Genomic DNA, 20030 nt, shown 5'->3' on the forward strand with positions numbered 1-20030 from the left:
ATTTTTTGCCAAAAAATTCATATGTATTGCAGTGTTTTTGAGCAGAAAATTCCTAGCTATTGCAGAAAAAATTTCAGCCCCAAAGTCCAACAAAATGTTCGGTCCTTCAACAGATCCCCATCCCCATATGTAATCTCATAGCAATGGTAATCATAACTTACAAATTCAGAGCAACCATAACCGAAACAAGGAAATCAGAGCAACCCAAATCGAAGCAACAATTTCAGAGTAACCCAAATCCAAACTCAATCGGGGACATCAAGAATAGCTAGGGTTTTCAGACTGTAATACATGGCAATTTAATCTATATTTTTCGCAATAATCAATCTCCAAATACATGCAACCATGGAGGGAACCGAGTGAATTTCTCAGAAATGATAATGCAGTCCCTCGGTGGCCAACCATGGAGGATCCCGATTGAAACAAAGCCCAACAATTTTCAGATGCCAAAACTCAAGGTATGCAAGATCAAATGTGAGAATCCGGCCATGGAGGAAACCGAAAGGGAAGAAAATCACTTACAATCGCTCGAAGACTGCTCGGATGGCGAGGGAGGAGGTGAAATCGCAACAACACCCAACTGTCCAGAGCAAGAACCGCGGGACAAGAGAGAGAAAATCAAATTTGGGGATGTACAGTCGATGCACAAATATGGGGATTTACTGTACAAACCGGAAACCCAAACCCCATTTTAGGGAATGGGATGGAGGAGCCAAATTGGAGAAAACCCTATAATTTTTCCCAAATTATAGGGAAAGTGTCGGTATGGGGATGCTGATGGGATGCTCTTACGGTTCCACATCGTGGGGGGGGGGGGGGGGGGGGGGGGGACGTTCGTTTTTTTTTTTAGTTTTGAGTTTTTGGGAGGACAGCGTTTTTCCTCTCGGAGACTATTTTTTTCAGTTCTAGTTTTTTTCTTTTAGGGACACGGGAGCTTTTCTCCGAAAAACATTCAGCTACTATTTTTTTTCTTCCTTTCAAGTTTTCGTTTACGGTGGCTTCGTCACTTTTCGTTCGGCACTTCCATTTTTTTTCTGTATTTCTTTTGCAGCTTGCTTACTTGGTTTTCAGTTCTTAGTTTCCCCCTTTTTTTTTTCTCTTTCGGGTTCATACCAGACGGACTCGCTCGCTCGGTTTAGATTTTTTTTTCGGTTCTTAGTTGTTTACGTTTTGGACGGAACTCTCTCCAGAGGCTTTCAGTCGGTTGGTTTCATGTTTTTTTTGGTTGTTTTATTTTTCCAGTTCTCATTTCAGGAGTCGGTGGAGGCTCTGTCTCTCGGTTTTTAGAATCTTTTATTTTCCTTTCTTTCTTGTTTTTACGTTGGAGTTTGAGAGGAGACAGCGTTTTCTTTTTTTCTTTTTTTTTTTCCTTTCGGTTTCATTTTATTTTTTTCCTCTAGTTAGTTTTTCGGACGCAGGACGAAGGGGAGGAGTGGGCGTGTGCTCTCGTCTCTCTCCCAAGTTGTTAGTTGTATTTATTTTTCTTTTCGTTTCATTTTTTTCTGCTACGTCTTGTGGAGTCGGAGACCTGGGCGGCATATTTGATTTTCTTTCTTGACATTTTAGTTGACTCGGTTGCAGAACAGAGGAACGGAACTCACTCTCATTTTCAGTATTTTTTGGGTTGCTTTTCGTTCGGAGCTTTGCCCTTTTTTTTTTTCGTTCAGACCGTGAGGCAGCTTGTTATTTATTTCTTTGAAGTAGTTTACGTTTTCATGTTTTTTAGTTGAATCTGGTAGTCGGCTGGTTTTTAGAGGGTTCATTGTCTTTATGTTTTCGCTTCTTCGGCGACGTAGGAAGGCGGCTGGGATTTTAGTTTCATTTTCTGCAGTTTCGCTTTTTGAGGGGGCAGCTTCTTGTTTAATTTTTGGCTTTCGGCTCATTTTTATTTTGGATTTCTTTTGCTCTTAGATTTTATTATGGTTTTATTTAGATTAATCTTTGTTGTTAGAATTATCATATGTAGCTCATTTCTTTAGCTTAGGTTGTGGAATGAGACTTGATTTGTTTTAAATTCTAGTTCAATGCAATATTTTGTAATTGAATATTGATTTCACTATATTACTAGTCGGATTTGAATTAAAAATAAATTGCGGATCTTGCTCTTGATTTGTTGTTGACGTAAGGCACAACAAAAACTTGAAAATTATCAAAGCTTCTCTCAGTTGTTTGTTAATGTGTGTTTGGCTAGTAAAGTAGAAAATCCCTTAGGAAAATATTGCAAAAACTTGAGCTTAACCTTTTATCTTCCGTTTATCAATGCCTTGATTGGGTTGTTAATCGAGAAAATTATTTAGGATCTGAAATAAAAAGAGTCTCATACCCAACCCAAGTGATTGTTAATTTGCCTTTTTGATTAGAAATTTTAATTTCAGCTTCGATTAATTTTTCTTGCAGGAATTGAATTCACTATTTTCTTTCTTACCTCATCTTCGATATTTTTTTTTTACAAACACTTTGCCCTTTGTCCCTATGGAATACGATCCTGGACTTATCCTTGTATTACTTTAACAGCTTCTACGCTTGGAAGACAAAATTATAAACTGGTCAGTCTCCGCGGATAGCTACCGACAGCGATAGAGACCATGGATTCAACCTCCTCTCTGCTATGTGAGTAAAATTCTCACCTTCACTCTCTCAATGTCAACCCAAGAATAACCCCTTCCACCATAGGCTGCCACTTGAGACCTAGCACCAACAAACCAAAGCAACATGACTAGTCCCACAAACTCACACCACGCCGCCACAACTAGAGAGGCCAAATTAGGATAATTCTAGTTTCTATTTTGGGTCTCTCAACCATGAGTTCCCCTCTATGCTTTTATGATTTCTCTCTCCACCTTGATATCCTGTACTCCTCAACCAACACCACCATACATGGCTAGAGAACCCATACTTCAGACCCCACAATTTTCTTCCACCCAAGGTCACAATAATCTCGATGTCTCTCTCTTTCTCTGTATCTATATTTTCCTCTACCCTAAGACTTAAAATTTTTCATGCCATACTCAATGTGTCGACAACACCTTTGGTGGGTTCAATGCTGATGCCTCCAACCTTGGTTTCCATCCCTGACACTAGTGAGTTTATATTGCCCATTTTCATGTACCCTCGCACCATTTAATTTTTATTTGTTGTGGTCACCAACACTAACCTCTCGGGTTCCCTTCCAAATCCATATTTGATTGTTGTTGTTTCCATCATGTACCCCATTGATTAAATTTGGTTTTAATGTTGTTGCCTTTTATTACAGGGCAATAAAATTAGTCCTGGACAATGTCCTTCTCACCATTGATTTAGTCGTATCAACCGCACATAATTAGGTATTGTTCCTAAGTATTAGTCTTGCATTTTGCACTGTACCATTGTGACATGAATGATTGGTTGTTGTTGGAAATTTAAGTACCTGTTTTATATGGTAGATCTCTAAATTATGTAAAGTCATGATGTGTTGGTTTGTGGTAGTTCTCTTGAGGTATTGTTGAGGACTGAGGAAGGAGTTGACTTGTAAGCGGGTTGTTTGTGTTGGACATATTGTAATTGTGGGTTGTTTGTGTTTGATTGGCATGTCAGAAGTAAGTGGGGGATGTTTGATTGCTTGATATGTTGGTTTGTGGGATGCTTGGTTGTTTGACATGTAGGGAGTCTTGGGTTTGCAATGTTATGGATGGAGAAGACCTAATGGTGTCTGTTTGGTTACTAGGCATATCGGTTTGACATGTCATGGGTAAGTGTGGTTGTTTATTAGTTTGAAAATTCGAGTGTAAGTTGTTTTGAATATGTAGAATGTTTGTATAATATGTCAATAATGAGTTTGTGAACAGTAGTGAGCTTCTGATAAAGGTTAAGCAAATACGAGGAGGATGGGTTCATTTTTGGGAAGTACTGAAATTCTTTGAATGTTGTGATGGATTTGTGTATGCTGAATCTGTAGTTTAGTTAGGGTGTTTGTTTGTAAAGCTAGTTTTGTGCTTGTTTGAGCTTCATTAGCAAAATTAGGGTTATGCTTGTTTGGGTTATTAACACTTTGGTAAATGTGTTCTGGTTTAGGTTGTGAGAGTGTTAGAGGTCAGACCCATGGCTTAAATAATACACTGCAAGAGACAGATAAGCGGTACTCCTATGCTAGGCTTTGCATACAAACAAGGAATTGAAGTTGATTTTATGAAAAATGTACATGCTTTTGTTATGGAACATTGGAAGCAATCTTGTTCATTTTGTTATGCATTACTCACTGTATCAGAATAAGAAAAAAAGAAAGATATTTTTGTCATGGCTAATGTAGACATGAGCAAATTTTTGACATTTTGTTTCTCAAATGTGCAAAAAGCATGAATATGAAATCTCAAATTTTGTATATGATTAAGTGATTTGTATCTATTCAGCACTTTGATTCTGATATGAATTGTTATATCTGAAAAAGCTCTGACATGACATTCTGATTTTGTTTCCAATCTGACATCTCTGATTCTGATTCTATTATTGTGTTGATACCATGTTTCTACGTGCACCCACTTTGGAAAAAAGTGATTTTCTGTGTGGTCTTTCATGTATGCTCACTTAGGGCTCCGAGAATGATAAAGAGAAGATTCACTTCTGTTTTTATCTAGTTTGGCCACCAAGGGTAACACAACCCTATCACAAGAGTTAAACAAGGCCCCTATTCTGATATGATACCCTTGTTCAGGTATGCTATGCCAAAGGACTTTTGTGTATAAATACTTCTGAAAATGGTGCTTTGATATTTTGATATTATGTTCTATTCTACATTCTGTAACTATGATATTTTGTTTTGCATTCTGTAAATGGCTCATATTTATACACTGATATATATTCACTACTTACTGAGTTGTCGTGAACTCACCCAATTATATCTATTATATTTTTAGATGATTTTGATGGTTCTGCTAGGAATCAAGGATAGGAAGCACGTGCAAGATTAATTTAGCTTGGGACATTGAGTACCAAAGGGTGTTATGATTATTGGGCCGCCGTAACTAGTAGATTTTTCATGTTCTATTAATGGAGTATTTTGAGAGATTGATATTATTATTGAGAATTTGTGGAGTTGTTGATTAATTTTGTTGGATTATTTCATTGATGACCTTGTAGAGGAATATATATATATATATATGGTTGAAATAGATGAATTTATGTTATTTGGAAATTATATATCTATTGTGTGAGATGATTTTTTAAGTGACAAGAAGTAACTCTCCGACCTTTCAGATACGAGACGTTACATTTAAAGTTCGAACGTTGGTCAAATTAACTTCCAAGTTTGGTGACGATTGAAAGAAACCGTCAAGGTTATATTTGGTGACGATTAATTGACTGTCACAAATTATAAACCTACACAAAAATATTAAATCTGTTGTAGTGCTTAAAGGAGTGGTTACCTAAAAAAGGGAGTCTGGAGTTGCAAGGTTCATATTTTTCGTGACAAAACCTTTAAACCTTAAAGTGGTAAAGATTAAAATTGTGAGAACTGTTAGAATTCCAATGTTATTATAGAATAATAATAAAATTAGTAAATAATAGATAATAAATTTTAATAGAAGCAACAAAATTATAAAATTAACTATGTAAATGCTGAGGTGGCTAAATAGAAAACAAAGAAGTTGCTTAAAAATTTGTATAGGTAATATAAGACTGCTCACAAGCATGCCTTCATGTACTTATTATTGATGCTATGCAGTTCAAATTGCTTGGACCCAATTAAATAAAGTTCATTGTCTCTACTTTTCCCTTCCATTGGACCATGCATACCAAAGGCATACATATATATATATATATATATATATATATGGACGTTAGAAGATCAACTCTATATATTATCACAGCATCATGATCATGAGTAAACTAATTACTCAAGTAATTATTACAATCAAATTCAGGGTTTTAAAAAAATGAGATTAAAGTCTCATTAACTTTGAAAAAGGTTTTCATTTCATCTCATCTCATATAATTATTATAATTTTTTTAAATTTTCATACAAAATAAAATAAATAATTTAATTTTTTTAAATTCTAATATAAAAATAATATATTTTAATAATTTTATTCAACTTTTAATTTTAATTTTAACTTATCTTATTTTATTTTATTTTATTTCATTTTTTTTTTCGGGTTTATAGAGATAAGGAGCCAGAAAATCCAACAAAATCCATAATGGGTCAAACTGGGGTCACCACGTCAGGACCAAATAAGCCAGGAGATAAAACCCTTATCCCTTCCTCTTTTTCAGGTTTATTTGCGATTCTGGAGGCCCCCGTTGGATTTTTGGCAATGGTTGGAAGGAAAATACATCAACTCAAGGACAACACGACGTACGCTTGATGACATTCGTTTTCTTTTCCCAAGACATTCTACCTCCACATAATTGAATCAAAAGCACGTCAATATTTAGGCTTAAAACAGCTGCCGTCTTCAAAAGTTAAAAATTATTTTGTGTTGCTCACAAAACTTTCAAAACTTGTACTGCACACCACGCAACACTCACGTTCTGTCATGTAACCAAAAGTAAGACAGAGTCAGAGAGACTGGTACAAGTATATGGTTTCTTTTCTCTTTTCACGTTCTTTTTCCCTTTACTTTTTAATCCTTACTTCCCCTTTCATCTTTTGTTGATTAGTTTGATCATGCACTCATGGGAAGAAGTAGATCAAGGGCTTTGCTACACGCAGTCGGGAAACGCAGTCGGCGTGCAGTCGGCTGTACGGAATGAATAAAAAAAAATTATAAAAAAATTATTTTATATTCAAGGGGACCTGCATGAATTATAAAAAGTTATAAAAATAATTTTTTTTTTTCATATAGGTCCTGTATTAATTTTTTTTTTACAGCCGACTGCACGCCGACTGCGTTTCCCGACTGCATAAATCATTTCTCGTAGATCAAAAACCTATGAATAAATCTTCCCAACACCCCAACACCCCAACACCCCACCCCTTTTTTATTTTTTAATATTTTTTTAATATTTTTTTTTGAATTTATTTTTTTTAAATTAATTTAATTATTTTATTTATTATTTATATATTAAATATTTGATAAAAAATAAAATAATAAAAATTAAAAAATAGGTGGGGTGTTGGGGTGTTGTGTAGCATAACCCAAAACCTATATTTGAAGAGAAGTTAGCCTAACTTCATGCAATGTGTTAAAAATTCTTGATAGGAAAAAAAATATAGAAGATCATATATATACATATGCGCACTACAAAAAAAATAGACTTTTACAATTAATTTATTACAACGAAAAGATTATTTACAATCAATTTCATTTTTCTTGTAGCGGCATTGCCATATATGCACCGTCATTTTATAGGTTGCAATTAATCAAGTGATCATCACCTGTCATTCATATTCCATAGTAAATATGCATAACATGATATATACTTTCCCGGCATTATAAAAAAAAAAAAAATGAGTATTTATGATGAGTTATTTGTAACAAGAATGATCATTTGTGACAAGAATAAACTTTTTTTAATAGAAAATAATCATTTTTCTTAATAAATAATTGAGAGCAAATAAGTAATTTTTTTCTAGTGAATAAGGTTACTTTTTTTTTTTCAGCTAGTGAATAAGGTTACATTATGGTAGGGATAATGCAAAAACTTTAATCATGTGCGCCTTAGCTATCTCCGTATTGTGCTTGTATTGTAGCTACCATTCATGGCTTTAATTGTAAAACTATCCAAGGTTGGGCGATTAAAAAGTTACAATGGTTCATTTTAAGCAATATATAATAAGCTAAAGCCTATATATATGTAATAGAATTATAAGCTTTTCCCATTGGAAATTTTATTTTAAGCTAGCCCAGTTTGACAAGCACCAAATCACCATAACAGATAGGAAAAAAATGCAATAATGGAAAAGGAGCTCTTGCTTTTTCCCCACTACTGATCCACCCCCTTTAATCGCATAAAAGCCACCATTTTGAAAAGGGATAAGCTTTCAAGGGTTCAAGAGAATATGCATGGATCTTCCTCCTTCAGCTCTTAAAATTTTTCTGAGCACTGAACTTTTTGCCCCCATGCATCAAGCACTCAATGCCTTCTTTTCATTCACTGCAAAGTAACGAAATACATAAATATTCTTTCCCCAACTCCAAACTTCACTTTATTATTATCAACTTTCCATCGCACTGCAATCCATGAAATTCCCTTATGACGAAATCCATCCATTGATTGATGAAGGGTGGCAGATGGGTTGTACACCCACACCCAGAAAGTCCCTAGTTCGCCCTCCAGCACCATCTTCATTCAGCGTGCTCCGGCGTTTCGCAGGGTGTATCTGCGACAGTTCCCCTCCCGATTCTTCTGCATTGTTCCCGATATTAGTAATTAATGTGTTTGAGCCATACAGTCCACACAATTTGTTACCATCTTGAACTTGACTGTCTGCATTGAACTTCAACCGAAAGCTCCCAAGGAATGACGGCTCAGTTGAAGTAGCGCCAATTTGAGCAGCTTTCTGCAATAAAGCCGTTGCTGACATATTTGCTGAAGGTGTTTGATGGGACTGGTGTTGGGTGCTGTACAAGGAAGGAACACAAAGCTGAGTTCCAGTCTCCTTCACGTCGCTTAGCGGAAGTGAAGTAGTGCTTGATAGCTCTTCGGTGGAACTAGAAGAAAGCTTAGTTCCGAACACCAAATTTAGATGATATTCTGACGGTGGAGGATTCGCGCACGACACGAATGGATCTGCAAACATTGCCCCTAAACAAGGTCCAAGTTGATGAATCCCTTGGAGATTGCTGGTGCTCATTACTTCGTGGCCTTGGGATCCTTGACCCGTCCACAGGGATAGTTCCCGCGTCGTCGGATTAATTATGCCATCACTGCTTACGTTTGGCTTGAAAATAGAGGGCAAATGCTGTGCCATGTTAGGCCCTAGTGGTATTCCCATGAAATGGTGGTTGATATTGCCGGCCACTGCGTTGTTCATGTTGGATACTGCATTCATTCTTGCTGTTTCTTCGGCCAAGGCATCACAGAAGGCCCTATGAGTTATGAAGCTATCTCGCCTGCTCACATAAACGACACAAGATTAAAAACTGGGAGAGGCATGGATAAAAGCAGAGAATAACCGAAACCGAAGAAAATATAATAAATCCGACATGAAGATGATCGTATTTGACCGAAACTATGGGGGATTAACCTATTGTGGGACCGCTACAAACACACAAATATTGGTAGAATTTATAACAGCAAAGATTAAGACACAGCGTTCCTATATAAGATAAATTCAGAGGATGAATATTAACGACCATTTGTCTTTCTAGCTAGTTATTTATGAGCACCAGGGCCCCCCCTCTTTGTTTCCTCTTGAGAGAGAGAGAGAGAGAGAGAGAGAGAGTAGAACAGAATAACATAACAGCGACAAAAAACATATTCATGCTCCATTTAGCTTCTTGATTTTTCTTCTTTGAGTTGGCAGACCGTAGATTACTAGTGTTGCATGAAGAAAGTGATGTTCTATTATATATCTGGCTTACAGACAAAAATATTAAAACCCCAAGTATCATTTCCTAGATTTCTTTGCCTCCTTAATTTTCTCCCAGATCTGATCAACGCTGATCGATTACTAATTTTAGGCGTAAAATATATATCAGTATCCTATAATCACCATAAATCTACCGACAATGTTGACGATAATGAACGATCTTAGCGATAAATTACCGTGAAAATATAGTCCCACAGTCACATTTATACTCTCTCGTGCCACAAGTCTTGGAGTGCGCTTTCCAATCTGACTGCACAGCATACCGCTTTGAGCACTTCTCACATTTCCACTTCTTCTCGCCGTGTTTTCGACAAAAGTGCTTCTTTATACCGGTTAGGTCTCCAAGAGCCCTAGAAGGGTGGTGGTGGACGCAGGTCTTTTCAGGGCACACATAAACTCGCTTCCTTGGTTCTTTGACGGACCTTAGCTTCAGCTTCCATGGAAGGTTATGTCCCCGCCGGTGGAGTTGCAAATTTTGATCCCTTTGAAAACCCTTCCCGCAAATTTCGCACAAGAATCTGTTGGTGGCCATAAGGGTCTTCGGCGATAAAGCGATGACTTCAGCTTCAGGATCTGTTGACAGGCATTCATTGGGAATAGCCATTTGATAAACATGAATTACTATGAGTATAACCTTTATATATAACAGATCACACACACACACACACACACACACAGAGGCATCTCATGAAAAATTAGCCACATGGATGTTGAAAGTATATAGATTCTTGCCTGGGGTGCCAGGGAGGCTTCTCTTCTTCTTATTTGCGACAGGAGGATTGGATTCAGCAATTGTGTTTTGGACAAAACCATTTGGAAGTTCTTCTTCAGCCATATTTTCTAGCATCGCAAGCTTTCCCTTCTCTGTATCTCTCAATGATCTATGACCCAGAAAGGTTCTGTTTTGGGTAAAGCCCAGAAAAATTAAAGCTCCCCAAACTGAATATTGATTAGTAACTGAATCAAGAGAAGCCCCAGAGAAGGAGTTGCTTTCTTTTGGCCTCAACTAGTACTCTCAACCCTAACAACTCAAGCTGATGATATATGCAAGATTGGATCTCTCCCCCTCTCTCTCGCTCTCTAAAAGAATGTCTGCAGTCACATTTTGATTATCTACTTTTTAGGAGGAATATAATACTACTGATCAGCAGTGCGAGGCGGTGAAAAGTTAAAGTTGGCGGGGACTATAAGGTCCGGATCGAGAAAAGCTACCTCCATGCTTTTATTTGGAATGATTATCCCATAATTTGTTTGCCTTTTTATTTCTTTTCATTTTTATAATCGACTCTCGTTCAATTCATTGTATATAACTAAATTTATTTTGAGTAAGAAGCATTACTTTTGTTACAATCATGTAAATAATAAAATTAATTTACTTCCTTTTATCGATAAGTAGTGAGTAGTAATTTTATATGATTAAAAAAAATTCTGCATGAGTACTCTTCACTTCACCCAGAAATATTGTTAGATTATACATCATTATATATGTAAAAAAAAAAAACGTGCTTCAACAAACATAATAGTTACAAATTTTTCAAAAAGCATATATAGGAAGAAATTAACAAAATATTAGGAAGAAAACATGATATTCCATTGTGTATATCGGATCGGAGCAAGGTGGAGAATACTCCGAAATTAAGGAAAAAGGAGGACTACTCCTCGATCCCCTAGCTAGCTAGCTAGGGACTCCTCCCGCAAAGCTGCGCAGCATGAGCTGAGAGCAGCGCCTGACTGGGAATTAGGTAATAGTAATGTTGAGATCAGAAGTGCAAGAGGTGATCGGGTGTGGCTCTAACGCACGTCCTCGGCAGGGCGTAGCTAGGTCTAATATTGTTGCACACAATATAGAACTAGTTACACAATGAAAAGCACCATATATCGTCGCTGATTCATGAAATCCAAAATACGACACTGTTACTAGCTCTCCTATCTGGGCTAGAGGAAACCTATACTCTCTAACTCTACCCGGCCCCACCCCTAAAAAGAACGTGCTGGTAAATAAAAGATCGAGCACTTAATTTGTGATGCATGCCTCCCGCCCTGATTCAAGTTTGGTATGATTTTCTAGCTAGCTAACATATTTCATTAAAACAATTAATACAAAATCGTGGAAAAGCAAGAGATATGAATATACATACATACATACATATATATATATATATAGTGGATTGTGTACAGGTTTGTCGACTGGCAAGGCATCATGCCCATCCAATTCATACAACTATCTTTACATGATATCTCATTTTTCAACAAAAGTACCAACAAGTCCTTTCAGTAATTTACTGCTTAGTCAAAGTGGGAAGTTAAAAGCTGGCATTTGATCTCTAGGAAGATTGATCATCATGTCATGTGAAAACTAGGTCGTCGAATTATATACCCATGTCGATCGGATACTGATTAATACACGATCAACGTCAATTAATTATTCTTAATTATGTTTTAACGACCAGGGCCTCAACTAGATGATACTTAGGGAATCTCTAAATCTGCATGCACGTGCCCAACTGTCAGTGTAGCTAGGTAAATCCAAGGGAACCGACGAAACAAGATTATATTTAAAAGGCGAACTAATCATCCTGGGAGTAACAGAATGACTACTATGGAATCCTAACACATACATACAAACATACATACATACATATATATATATGCATCGACTACTCTATTTTTCACCCTCTTGGATGACCTTATAAGTTATATATGTTAATCTATGATGATTGATGGGGTTAATATATATAATTATAAGTATCAATGGATTATTCAAAACCATACGTAGGATTTTCACATGACGAGTTGAATTCGGCCTATGTTAATTTTCTGGGATTTCGGACCAAAATAAATAAATAAGCTCTACATGATGGCGAATATGAAATTAAGGCGCCATGCATGAAAGAATTTGTAGGTTTGATTGGTTGTTCATTTTTGGAATGGTAGATGCTAAGCTTATATAGCCTTTTCTCCTGCAGCTTACATGCCATGATGAGGCACTTTAATGGATTTATTCCCCTTCTTTTCCAGATTTTTTGGCTGATATGTTTATACGGCGAATTTGAAACATGACCTACGTACATAGTGACTGATACGGATTGAAACTGTACGTTGGTCTTCTTCATGTTTTTGTTTCTGTGTTGGGGCATTCTCGTGCATTTACGTGGTCTAATGCCTATATAATTAAGGATATCACTCTAGCCATAAATTACAGCATATATAAAAGAAAGTCTTTCTGATTATCAATCTAATCTCCTCCTGATTTCATAGCGGGAGGAAAGATGCCACATGGTTTTGAATTAAATGGGATATATAATCTTGGAAAAGCCCAAGTTGGCTTTCTTTAATTATCATTATATATTGTGAGATTACAATGAAAGAGGAACATGTTAATAGACAGCCAGCTGACAAAGGCAGTGAATTTTTGGGAGTGTGAGTGTGCAGTACTCGTATCCTTGTGGGCTGACTTATTTTTCCTTACCCTTAATCATAATCTAATGATGTTCTTACTTTCTAGCTTTGTTTACTTACATATCTTTGGAGTTTTGCTGTTGAACTCTTGTGTCCCCATGGATATTCTCTCCTCCAACACTCGCCCAAAAGCTTCAACTTTCGAGGCCTTATAATATTCCTACGCCAAAATCCTCTCCCTCTCTCTCTCTCAAAAAGCAATAAGTGTTGTCTCCAAGGGTATGTTTGTTTCTTGGAAATGCAGAGCCGGAGAAGCTAGAGTACTAGTTTTTTAATGATAGAATGTGTAATTCAAACGAGACCCCAGATGCATGGATTTCCTAATTTCCATAGACATGCCCCCAATTCCAAATCAACTCCTCACAGAACCACTCTTGTAGTTCAGATTAGAATGGCTATTAATTTCTTCATTCCCTATTATAGGTTCAAATAATAGATCGAAGAGCTTTCAGTCAAACTAAAGACGGGAACACTTGCTGTTTCAGATTAGTTTTTTACTCTTGAACGAATACCCAAATACTAAAGGTGAGTAGATCATTTGCATATATCCAGGATTCCATTACAGAAACCCACATGCTTTGGCTTGTCAAAAGTTGAACAAGAATATATGCCTTTTCTCATATCCTTTTTTTCGCATTTTTTTATTTATATTTATGTTCTTCATTATCTGGTATACAGATGGCGCAATCCTATAGGGGAACCCATTGCGTTTTGCTCAATGCATAAATTAAAATAGTACATGGTATGAATATTCTTTCGAATATTGGAGCTTTAATTTGGTTCGTACTTTGTGGAAACCTTTAGGGATAATAACTATATATAAATTCTATCGTTTTCATTTCCCTTTGCTCCCCTTTCCTATGCTTACTTTCAAATCAAAATTAGGAGATAATGTTGAGCCCCAATGGATTAATATATAGATAATATATACCTAGCTAGTCATGAGGCCAGCGAATTCCTCGATCTCTTTAAGATTAACCCCATATTTTGATTATACACTTCGGGGAAAAAATAATACAGGCCACTTTAATTGATATATATACCAAAATCGATATGCCTCCTTTGGAAAGAGAAACTATAACTTAAAGCTTACATGCGCATATTCATTACAGAATTTGGGGAAAAATCACCTCAACTCTCAATTAGTTCGGTTTCAAGTTATATAAATTTGAAAACTTCAAATGGAAGATTGATTAATACATGAAAATTTTGTACAACCATCATTCATGACTATTTAAGGTTGCTCGGATAATCTATATATACGGGTAGCAATAAATGTTGTAGAAACCTCCATATATCCATATATTTCATTCTTAAGGTTGGATAAAAAGTTGTGATCAGGATCTTGATTCCAAAATATAACATTTCAATTAAACTTGAATTATGCACAAACCTTCTTATCAATCAGCATTTTAGAGCCAGAGATTTTTATTTTATTTTTTTAATTTGTGACTTGCTAATGGTATTCATTTTGAGATCAGGGGAAAATGTTCTTCTTCAAAAGTCATCTGGACTGATCATGTCGCTTATAAAGAACATTTCAGAAAATTGGAAAATTATCCTTTTTATAAATTGAAATTATATATGAAAGTGACTTGTGATAAAACTAGATGTCAAGTGAAACCATTAACCGGAAATATTGTTTACATCATATCACAGAGAATGCATGCAGGTGGACATTTCATTCATCAAACTGGTGTTGGCAGCTTATAATAAAGAATGTAAAGGGCAGACACGAAGTTCTTGTCCGGTACTTGTTGTGCTTTCCTTAAAAATATATAATAAGGGATCGAGGGCAAATTGAAAATGCTAGCTCATTGATCTGTGATCGGTATCAAATAAGTTAACAATTTCGAACAAGACAAATGGGTTCAGGAATTCAACCTTGTTTTTACACAAAACCATCCATGGATCGAGATTATATTGAGGATAGCTAAAGCATGTATATGTCACCTAGTATTTGGATGTTTATGGATTCTAGTTTTTACCAAAACAAAACAGCTCACTAGCTAACCCCCCCTAACTCGATCTTTGTCTTTCACAGACCATAAATTAAAAAGGTACGTAGCTAGCCTTGTTGGTGGAAATACTTTAAAATGATATTGTAGCTGTCAGCTATATTTGAGTGTGACTAGAAAAGTAAATCATCAATCAGAAAAATACAAAACAAAAGATCAAGAGAAAGGAAAAAGCAAACTATTTCATCAATAATTAATTATGTTTGCAATTGCCGGTGGCCCCTTTAAGATGATTTTGCCAAATGAGCCTCACAAACGGAAACGTAATTAATAAGAATCATATATATGATTGTATTTTGATTTCTTGAGAAATTATTAGGTACGTAGTCTATATAAGTATGAACAATATGGTATTAATTTCATTCAAACTCAGAATATTGTGTCATCAAAATTACTAACATGATAAACACTATTTTCAGTGACATGCATGATAAAATTTCGTGATAAGATGTGAGTACATATATATCATGTATCCATATTCCCAAAGATCTCATAATTACTGTCATGGGACCACCGGTCACCATAAAGCTCAAATAATATATATATATATATATATATATATATATATATAAAAATGGTGTTGCATGCAGGCAATACCGTATAAGATCACAGATTCTTTTTCTGCTTGGGAAGAAAAGCTAAAGTAACAACTCGATCTCTAATTGGTTTCTCTTTCACTTTGTTATAATGGTGAATCAAACGCACAGATTATCCTTTTTATAGAGAAGAGGTAGGGACCGTCGATCCCTTTCTATTGAGATATCGATTGACAGGGAGATCATAGAGAGAGCGCTCCAAATAATGCCCAAATGAAGAATATTTAATTAGGTATTTATGACAATCAGTACGTATAAGCGGCAATAAGGGAAATCTATCTTTTCCGATTTTCTGTTTATTAATGGTGTTGATCAGATCATAGGAGGTTACCATCAAATTTTATGGGCACTAAAGTCCACTAAGGATAAAATTAACATACATGCAAGGAGAGGAGAATTAATGATTGAATTATTATATATGTTTATTCCATTGAATTGTTGGTACTACAGAAGAAAGAAGACCAAAGAAATCCGTTGATTTGGATATTGAGATAAAATGATAAATATATATCACTCAAACACAAATACTTTTTAATTTTAAATATTCAAGTCTTTCCTCTACTCATTACCTAATTATTATAGTTTTCCTAAACTTACAAACAAAATACAAAAAATAAAATAAATAAATAAATTTCTAACATTTTCAAATCTCAAAATAAAAATAATATTAAAAAATTATACCATAACATTATTTTAACTTTATGATATTTTTATTCAACTTTTTATCTCTCTTTTCCCAAAACCCCATAAAACTATCGTAATTCAAACTATTTTACTACTATCTACAAATCATTTTACTGTTGTTCACATAATTCTCATCTAATTTCATCTTATCTTATCTCAACATCTAAATGAGGCCTAAATTTTCTTTTCTTATTGTATAATATTTTTATTCAACTTTTTTTTTTTCCAAAATTCATAAAATATCTCAACTTAAACCATTTCATTACTATTCATAAATCATTTTACTACTACTCACAAAATTTTTATCTAATCTTATCTTATCTTAACATCTAATCGAAGCCTAAATTTCCCTTTTTTTCATCCTTACAGAAGAAAACAGTGGTTTCTTCAAAGCCTCTACACTAATAATGAGTTAGAACATTCAAAAGAATTCTTTTCGCGTGATGATTGTGAAGCCCAAGACAAATTTAGAAGTGGGTTTTTCTTTCTTTTAGTGTGTGTGTTTTATTTTTGGTGAAGTTGAGCCCTATATGTTGTTTAAGTGGATTTCATTCTCCGTGTGAAGGTATTCAAATTTCGGGCCTAGCCCCTGTAAGTGAACCCATAAGATGAAAACAAGGGCCCAACCCCTCTCTCTATGTTCTGTCGTTTTGACCAAGAGAAGGAAGGAAACCCTAAAGTTCCTTCTTCTTTTCCCCCATCGCCGCACAAGACAACACACGCACACACACACACACACACACACACACTCTCTCTCTCTCTTTGATTGTTTTTTTCCCTTCGTCTAGTAGCAACTTTCCACCACCCGTGGCCTGCAACACCTCTCCTCATCGCCACCATCTCGACTCCGCATATTGGCATCGTTCGTGCATCCCCTACCACCGTCTGACCACCTTTCGCTACCCCCAATCGAAGCTAAGTCCACCACATGCAAAGCATGGCTTCTTTCGGCCATGTGAGCACCGCCACTAATGACAACGCATGAAGCCTCTGTAGCTTGCCTCACATCAAACCACCAAGATCTGTCGTCCAAATCTCACCATTCGAAAGTCACAACACCGTCGACCACCCCCCCTTCTAGTTCCCACTTGGCCTTTCTCCTCTCAGATCCACCCAACCCGAGTCTACATCCTCTTTCAGTGTTATTCATCACCGCCAACCACCACAAGTTCCCCTTTCCCATCTTCTACATTCATCAAATCTACCACCCACAAATCCTCACAAGTGGAGTCTAGTTTTGCCCAAAAAACTGCCACTATTCATTGTGCCCCACCACTGCCACTGCCATGCTCCACCCCTCTTGGCGCTACCATAGTAAGTTGTGTACCACTCTATTTTTATATTAATTTTTAGGCATCTTCAGTTTTGGCTAACTGTTTTCCATCTCGCAGTGACACTCACCCACACACCTTAGACATCGCGCTCAATCATTCAAGATTGTCTTTCGCATTGTAAGTAAAACCTTAGACTAATCCTTGAAATACTAATGCAGAATAATTGTTAAACTATGTTTGTTGCAATCTAGTTGTGAATGAGAAGTGGCTAGAAGCCCTATGGAACTTTGGGATATAATATTGTAATTGATGTTGAAATTGTTGGGCGAGTGCGAGGTGTTGGGAATCGCGTGTAGTCTGACTTGTAAATTTGAGAATCTATGTGTTATTCGACCATTGGTTGATGTATTATTATCATGCCATCCATATCTGTCTGTTCATGTATCTGCATTATTAATTATTGTTATTTACCTTTATTGTATTAACTATGCTTTGATCCATGTTTGTGCTATGATTAATTTATTAATTGTGCTATGTTATCTAATTGTGTTGTGAAACTGGAAAACTATGTTCTTAGTGTTGTTTATTAAAACTTGTTTTGTGGGTGGGTGCAAATCATGACTCCAAGTCGAGATGGCGCATTATCTTGGTGGATCTCCTTTAATCACTCGGGAGCATGTAAAACTGAGTGACATCCACTTGGTTGTTATCGGGCAACAACGGGTTTGGACAAGATGGTAATGCTCTCGTGCCGACTCTGTGGCCTCTCTATTGGCGAAGGTTAGAGGATGCCTAATCACGTAAGTGCTGGGAGCGAAGTTGGGCATCACTCATTACGAAGTCACACGCATGATCGTTATACATGGTGTAACGAAGAGAGTCAGGGTGTGCAAATAGTCTCTATGGGAGACCATGGTGCATGCTATTATAAAAAGATTGTATGGACTTTACGTGAGTCACGACCCAAAGTCGAGATGTGGCATTATCTAGGTGGAGCTCTTCTGGTCATTTGGGAGCATGTAAAACTGAGTGACGTCTCTTAAGTTGTCACCTGGCGACAACAAACTCGAACGAGACGATAATGCTCTTATGCTGACTCCATGGCCTCTATGCTGGCGAAGGCTAGAGGATGTCTAGTCATGTACACGCTGGACCTGAAGCTGGTTTGATAAAGGGAGTCAAGGTGTGCGGATGGTCCGTAGGGGAGACCATGGTGCATGGTGTTATTAAATGGATGTTTTAAAAAATGGATATGTGGATTTCTAAGTTTGTGGTTTTCTGGGATTATTGAGAAGGAAATTGGTTTGGTTACTTTTGGTCATGTTGAAATATCTCAATTTTTCCCTTACTATGAAATGTGTATATTTTTCTATGTTTGTATTTTTCGGTGTCAGACCTTATTTGCTGAGATTATGAAATCTCAATGTAGTGTCCCCATTTGCAATTCTGTAGAACTGTAGACTTGATGAAGAGGATGATTATGAGCTTGGAGGATTAGCTCCGCCTAAGGAGTGAAGACTTACCTTTCCCCTTATATAGTGTTGTTTGGTTTTTTCCTTTTAATTAGTTGGATGACTATATAAATTTTATGTCAGGGATTGGGAGCCTGGTCGCTTATGGATTATTTTATTGGAGTTGTAATTGGAATTTCTGGTATTGTTAATTGACTGCCCCTTTTTACTTTTCTGCTGAGAATTAATTGTACACAATTATTGAGCATGCAAGCTCACACTATGTTTTCACGTTATGCGAGTGGTGTTTCAGCCAAGATACCAACATCCTAGCATCGCGACTCCTGCCAGAACCCAAGTGGGGTTGAGGGTGCCAAAATGATTGCTTGAACAGTTTGAAAGTAAAGGATTAATTTATATATTGAAAGTCGTACTAGAGATCTTTGCGATTTCTCCTAACTCCCAAATTGATTGAGAGGTTTGGGTACAAAAAGCCTTTTTAACTTATCTTGACTCATATAATCATTAAAACATTTTCAAATTCGCATACAAAATATAATAAATAATTCAATTTTTTCAAATCTAAAAATAATAACAATATTAAAAAATAATATTCTAACAACATTTTATTCATCTTTCAACTTTTATCGCAATTCATCTTATCTCAACTCACTATCCAAACCTCCCCATCTACTAAGTAGACTAAGTAGTAACATGTACAGAAATTTATCTCCTAATAAATTGATTTTCTTTTTCTTTTTTATTTCTTAATTTAAACCGCTGTGCATGTGTCATGTCTGTAAAGAACTTCTTGAACACTATTACAAAAGATTGTCCCCAAATACTTGTTTTCCTACCCAAAATTTGTTTCTCCTGAATGAGAAATTTCAATCAGAATAGACTTTTAGGGATGGTTTTTTTTTTTTTTTATGAGTTTCATTTCAAGATTAATCTTTTCGTGACCGATCTTTCGTTGATAGTTTGAGCAATGTTCTGATCTTGCTTATTATTTGTGACACCATTGTTTAGTCGCCATGAGA

General features: G+C 36.1%; 1 protein-coding gene and 1 long non-coding RNA gene across 2 annotated transcripts; one reads left to right on the forward strand and one right to left on the reverse strand.

Annotated features, from left to right (window-relative positions):
• Positions 1–2250: 2250 nt before the first annotated feature.
• On the forward strand, positions 2251–5130 carry LOC122305788. The gene is made up of 4 exons (XR_006241238.1): positions 2251–2610; positions 3254–3323; positions 4565–4687; positions 4890–5130. It is a non-coding gene; the product is annotated as an uncharacterized LOC122305788 (long non-coding RNA).
• Positions 5131–7749: 2619 nt separating this feature from the next.
• LOC122304052 (zinc finger protein MAGPIE-like) lies at positions 7750–10692 on the reverse strand. The gene is made up of 3 exons (XM_043116086.1): positions 10241–10692; positions 9685–10081; positions 7750–9029 (listed from the first exon to the last, which is right to left on the reverse strand). The coding sequence occupies exons 1-3, from the start codon at positions 10353–10355 to the stop codon at positions 8168–8170; spliced, it is 1374 nt and encodes a 457-aa protein (XP_042972020.1). The 5' UTR covers positions 10356–10692; the 3' UTR covers positions 7750–8167.
• Between the last annotated feature and the right edge of the window lie 9338 nt (positions 10693–20030).

The sequence above is a fragment of the Carya illinoinensis genome, chromosome 3 (genome assembly GCF_018687715.1).
Source record: "Carya illinoinensis cultivar Pawnee chromosome 3, C.illinoinensisPawnee_v1, whole genome shotgun sequence".
NCBI lineage: Eukaryota > Viridiplantae > Streptophyta > Magnoliopsida > Fagales > Juglandaceae > Carya > Carya illinoinensis.